At 58.9% G+C, this 5,502-nt stretch overlaps 1 protein-coding gene across 1 annotated transcript in view; it reads left to right on the top strand.

Annotated features, from left to right (window-relative positions):
* LOC103260047 (peripheral-type benzodiazepine receptor-associated protein 1-like) overlaps positions 1 to 5,502 on the top strand; it is a gene marked incomplete at its 3' end in the record, with an annotated part of 12,473 nt that overhangs the window by 4,458 nt on the left and 2,513 nt on the right. The window contains exons 6-13 of the mRNA XM_008057685.2: positions 725 to 802; positions 888 to 971; positions 1,243 to 1,332; positions 1,500 to 1,622; positions 1,878 to 1,982; positions 3,650 to 3,700; positions 4,116 to 4,136; positions 4,925 to 5,129. Coding sequence (XP_008055876.1) covers positions 725 to 802; positions 888 to 971; positions 1,243 to 1,332; positions 1,500 to 1,622; positions 1,878 to 1,982; positions 3,650 to 3,700; positions 4,116 to 4,136; positions 4,925 to 5,129 — 757 coding nt within the window. The remainder of the gene's footprint in view (positions 1 to 724; positions 803 to 887; positions 972 to 1,242; positions 1,333 to 1,499; positions 1,623 to 1,877; positions 1,983 to 3,649; positions 3,701 to 4,115; positions 4,137 to 4,924; positions 5,130 to 5,502) is intronic.

Below are 5,502 nucleotides of genomic sequence, written 5' to 3'. Positions count from 1 at the left end.
TCCCGAGGGCCGGGGACCCATTCCGCACCCCCCAGAACTTAGGGGTCTGGCTTCTCTCCATCATTCTATGTGGACAGTCACTGGGTCTGCCCTCCTTCTGGGAATAGGCATGGGAGGCGGGACCCGATAGTGACCAAGGCCTGTGGGCGGGGGATGCTTCTGGCTGGCCCAGGGAGGGAGATGCCCCTCCCAGCAAGACCTGTCCTCCCCCAAAATTTGCAGGGGTACATGGAAGGTGCCTTAGGGTGGCTTGAGGGAAGCCTGGAGAAGGGTCTGGCCAGGCTTGCGCTGCTCTAGGCCAAGCCCAGATTTGGATGATCCAGAACCCCTAGCTCTGGGAACACACATCCCCAGGGGCCCCAGCAGCCTCCTAATTCTCTGCCAGTCGCTGAAGGACACCCAGGACAGTTATTGAGTGCAGAGCAGGGCTGTTGCTGGAAGCTAAAAAGGGAATGCTTTGGCCTGGATAAAAGACCCATCTCCCAGGGCACACGTGGGTCCCAGGATCTCAAAGCACTTATGGCTCCCGGACACAGGGGTGCAGCCTCTGTACTTCCACATCAACTGGAGGTGATGGGAGGGGGTGGGCAGATAGTACCCCTGACCCCCTTCCCAGGCAGGAATCTCATTGCTGGCTGAGTGATGGGGGTGGGAACCTGTCCTGGAGCAGGCTGCCCTGGGGTCCTGTCCTCAGGTGCCAGCCCCCTTTCTCATGTATTTCTAGGCCACGCCCCAGGAGGATGTGAACAACCCACCTGTGGTCCTAGGGGAGCCAGAGAAACAGCAGAGGGTGCAGCAACTGGTAAGTCCTAGGTCAAGGGCTGGAGGTGACCTGCTGTGGGCACATCTGCCTTCCACACGAGGAGCCCTTGGTTCTGACCCCACAGGAATTGGAGCTCAGTAAGAAGCGGAAGAAATGCGAGAACTTGGAGCAGGAAGCCCGGAAAAAGCAGAGGCGATATGAGGAGCTGGTGAGCTCTTGAGGGTCGCCCGGAAGCCAACTCCTCCTGTTGCTCAGGCCAGCCAGGTGGTGGGCTCCCTCTCAGCCCTAGCTTTCTCCCTCCTGCCCTCAAGAGCACACTTTCCCTCCTGCTCCTAGGTGCTTTCCTTTCCTGCCTGATGCAGGTGCCAGGTAGAGGAAGACAGCCTTGCCTGGGAGGAGGCCAGGGTCCTCTGTGTGGGGAAAGGAGGAATGTGGTTGCCCTGCTGGGCCTCTTCCCAGAGCTCCTGTGCCCCTCGCAGGAACTGCAGCTGAAAGAAGCCCAGAATGAGAATGCCCGCCTGGTGGAGGAGAACTCTCGGCTCAGTGGGAGAGCCACGGAGAAGGAGCAGGTACCAGCTCTGCCCAGGTGTGGTAGAGGCCTGTGCTCCTGCGAGGGCCTGCTCTCTGGGCAGGGGGCTTTCTCCTCCACCCCACGGGCTAGACACTGTTCCCCGGGTGAGGGAGCTGGTGGGACAAGGCTCACACACCCAGCTCTCCGCTGCTGCCCCCTTGCCAGGTGGAGTGGGAGAATGCGGAGCTGAGGGGCCAGCTCCTGGGGGTGACGCAGGAGAGGGATTCAGCCCTTCGCCAGAGCCAGGGCCTGCGGAGCAAGCTGGAGAGCCTGGAGCAGGTGCTGAAGGTGAGAGGGCCTGCCCGTGGGGCAGGGTGTTGGGTCCTGGCACGGGGAGAAAGTGGGCAGTTGAACACACTCTGTGTGGGGTGCTGGGGTCTGAACCTCGTCCTGGTGCCACCAGCCCCTTACCTCCTCCAGCCTCAGTTTCCTTTCAACAGAGGGTATTTGGAGTAGATGGTATCTGAGGCTCCCTCATCTCAGCTCTTCTATAGAAATGGCAGGGTGGGGGCCCCTGGCCTTGACTCGGGTCTTGCGTTCCAGCATATGCGGGAGGTGGCCCAGCGGCGGCAGCAGCTGGAGGTGGAACATGAGCAGGCTCGGCTCAGCCTGCGGGAGAAGCAGGAGGAGGTCCGGAGGCTGCAGCAGGTGGGGGCAGGCGTGAGGGAAGGCTGGTAGGCTGCTGGACACCAGCCTCGCCATCCACTTGTCCAACAAGCATTTACTGTATGCCAGGCACAGTGCTAGGCATGGGGAGACCGCGGTGAACAAAGACCAGGTCCCCGGCCAATCAGCAAATAAGCAGATCCACGGGTGAGGTGATTTCAGACACTGACCAGCACAGTGGGGGGAGGTGGAAGGATGAATGGGGTGATGTGGCAGAGTGACTGGGATAGGGTGAGGAGCCGCTTGAGAGGTCATCAGGGAGGGCCTCCCTGAGGAGGTGACAGGTGAGCTTGCCACATAGGGGGAACCGATGTGCGCATGATCTGTGGCAGGGAAGAGCTGGATGGACCCAAGACCAGTGTGGCTAGAGTACAGCAAGGGAGGGGCAGAGAAGCGGGAGTAGGCAAGAGCCAGGTCCTGCGGGGTCTTGGGAAGAGTTGGAATATTTTGCTCTACGAGTGGTTGGAAGCTGTTGGAAGGTCCTAAGGGGAGTAACACGTGTGGTTGTAGTTTTACAAGATCGCATGGGTGGCATTGTGGAGGGTGGTCTGTGGGAGAAGGCCAGGAGCAAGAGCTGGGCAGTGGCCCAGGGAGACAGAGGTTGTCTGGATGAAGGTGCTGTCAGGGGAGGTGGAATCAAGTGCATGGATTTGGATTAGATTTGGAAATAGAATTGACAAGGCTCGCTGTGGGATTCCAGCTGAATCCCTTCTCGGCCACCCATTTACTGTATAAACCCTGGTGGAGGGTGGGAGTTTTCACACCCCAGGAGGTGAGGGATGAACGGACAACAGAGCTGAGAGGTCGGGGCTCCTGAGTTCTGAGTTCTGTTTTGGCCCAGTGTGGGTTGTGTGTTAAATAGTCAAGATGGGGGCATCCCCAGACAGCTGGACATGAGAGTCTGGGGTTATGGGCAAGCTGTTCTTGGGAGCCATCGATGTGTTGAGTTGTGTGACTAGATGGGACCCTTTGGGAGAGAGTAGAGAATATAAAATGTGCCCAGCACTGTGTCCAAGGGCACCCTAATATTCAAAAGGGAGGGAAGGGTTGGGCATGGTGGCTCAACTCTGTAATCCCAGTGCTTTGGGAGGCAAGGAGGGAGGGTCGCTTGAGGCCAGGAGTTCAAGACCAGCCTGGGCAACATAGCGAGACTTCATCTCGACAAAAAATAAAAAAAAATTAGCCAGGCATTGTGGAGTACCCCTGTAGTCCCAGCTACTTGAGAGGCTGAGGCAGGAGGACTGCTTGAGCCCAGGAGTTTGAGGCTGCAGTAAGCTATGATCTTGCCACTGCACTCCAGCCTAGGTGATAGAGAGTGACTCTGTGCCCTGGACAGAGAGTGGGTGGGGGGAGACAAGGAGCAGACAAAAGTGGGTGAGAAGGGCATCCAGAGAGGCAAAAGGAAACCAGGAGGTGGCAGTTCCAGGAAGACAGAAGTAGTGTCGGGCCTCACCGCTCCTTGACCCCTCTGTCTTCTGGTCACGGTGGGAGTTTGGGAGGGAGCAACCCTCCAGCCTGCCCTTCCCACCCCCCTTCCCTTGTCTCCCAGCCCTTTTCCTTCTCCCCGTTTCCCTGCCTCTGTCCTTCCTACCCTCCTATCCCCAGTCCTCATCCTTCCCCTCCAGCATTTTGCCTCCTCCCACCTGTAGGCCCAGGCAGAAGCCAAGCGTGAACATGAAGGGGCCGTGCAGCTGCTGGAGGTAGGGTCCCTGGATGTGGCCCCCAGCTCCACCACCTTGCAAGAAGGCAGGGGAACTTCAGACAGAGCTAGAATGTGTGTGCCTGCGGGGGTTGGGGGGCATTGCAGGAGGTGCTGGAGGCGACCTTAAACGCTCCCGGGCCTGGGGAAAACCTCTCCACCATTGCCCTATTTCTCAGGCTGGGGCATGACTGGGCAGGGGGCTCCTGAGTCTGGTGGCAGCAGTCTCCCATCGCCACCCACCCCCAGAGGCTGACTTCACCCTGAAATACCCTTCCATTTAGCAACTCAGTCAGTCCAGGGAGCTGACTGGATGGTGTCTCCTTAGGCCCTCCTCTCATTCTCCTTCTCTGGGTTAATGACCTACAGTGCTAAGGGCTTTAACCTCTTCCCTGTGCTTTCCTTTTCTGCCTCAGTCTACCTTGGATTCCATGCAGGTACAGTCACATTCTCCCCCCTCCACCTCCCTGGGGCACCCCTCTGACACCTCTTGGGGTTGGCTGAGCTGCAACTCATGACTCAAGAGGTTCCAGCCCTCATGCCCAATAGAAGTGGGTGTCACTGGGAGCAGATGAGAAGCCATAAGTGGGCTGGGATTCCTACGAGACATGTGGACTGTCCCCTCATCCCAGGCTTGCCATGATCCTGGCAGATATGGGGCCTTCTGTCTCTAGATACCCAGACCATGAAGAAGCTCATTACCAGTCTAACTCATGAGCCCCATGATGTTGGCCGGGGAGAGTCCCCATATCATGGGCCATTCCTGTCACAAGTGTTCCTGGCTTCCTAGTGGAATCTCTCGCCCACCTCTCCGAGGGCAGGGATTTGGGTGCTGGTGGTGGGAGGGTGATGAATGATGGAGCTGAAAAAACTCCCGAGGTGATGCTGGTGGTGATGGTGGCAGCGGGGTGGGTAGGGTTCCTTTTGTCCTAGAAAGCAGCTAGAAGCAGAAGTGCTACCGCCTGGGCGTGAGAGTTGGTGAGTGTGTGGCAGGCCCCACCTTTGCTCAGGAGGGGCCGGGTGAGGATGTCCTAGGACACAGCCCAAGACTCCACCCTCAGCTTGGATGTGTTAAGGGCACAGGGAAGGCCGGGCCAAGGCTGGTGCCCAGGCCTGGGCTGGGTGGATGTGATCCGAAGCCCAGTGTGGGGCTGCGTGGAGATGGCACAGGCTGGCATTGGGCAGCTTTGCTGGGCCTGGTGGCTCATGGTGGGTCTTGGCCCAGGCCCGGGTTCGAGAGCTCGAGGAGCAGTGCCGCAGCCAAACAGAGCGCTTCAGCCTCTTGGCACAGGAGCTTCAGGCCTTCCGCCTGCACCCTGGCCCCTTGGATCTGCTCACCTCTGCCCTGGATGGTGGGGCCCTTGGGGACCGCCCACCACCCCCCTGCTGCTGCTCCACCCCCCAGCCCTGCCGGGTGTCCGGTCCCAAAGGTAAGGTGGACCCCAGTGACATTGGCCTGGGATCCCCAGGTCTGGGGCTTTTGTGTAGAGCAGGGAGCTCAGGATCAGAGAAGGCCAGTAACTCATCTAAAGTCACACAGCAGGTGACAGCTCTGCCTGGCTAGAACCATGCTCTGATGGGGAAAAACAAAGCCCAGGGGAGTGATTGTCCCAGAGTCTGGCTCAGGCATCTCAGGCCTCTGCTCCTCTCCCTCCATCAAGACCTCTATGGTCAGAGCAGGGAGTTGGGTGCTAGCAGTCAGTAGAAGGCAGAATGAGCCGGCTCGGTGGCTCAGCCTATAATCCCGTGCCTTTGGGAGACTGAGGTGAGTGGATTGCCTGAGCCCGCGGGTTCGAGACCCAC

The sequence above is a fragment of the Carlito syrichta genome, unplaced genomic scaffold (genome assembly GCF_000164805.1).
Source record: "Carlito syrichta isolate Samal-C Ts95f unplaced genomic scaffold, Tarsius_syrichta-2.0.1 Scaffold303105, whole genome shotgun sequence".
In the NCBI taxonomy this organism is placed as follows: domain Eukaryota; kingdom Metazoa; phylum Chordata; class Mammalia; order Primates; family Tarsiidae; genus Carlito; species Carlito syrichta.
This window is presented reverse-complemented; position numbering and strand designations above follow the sequence as displayed.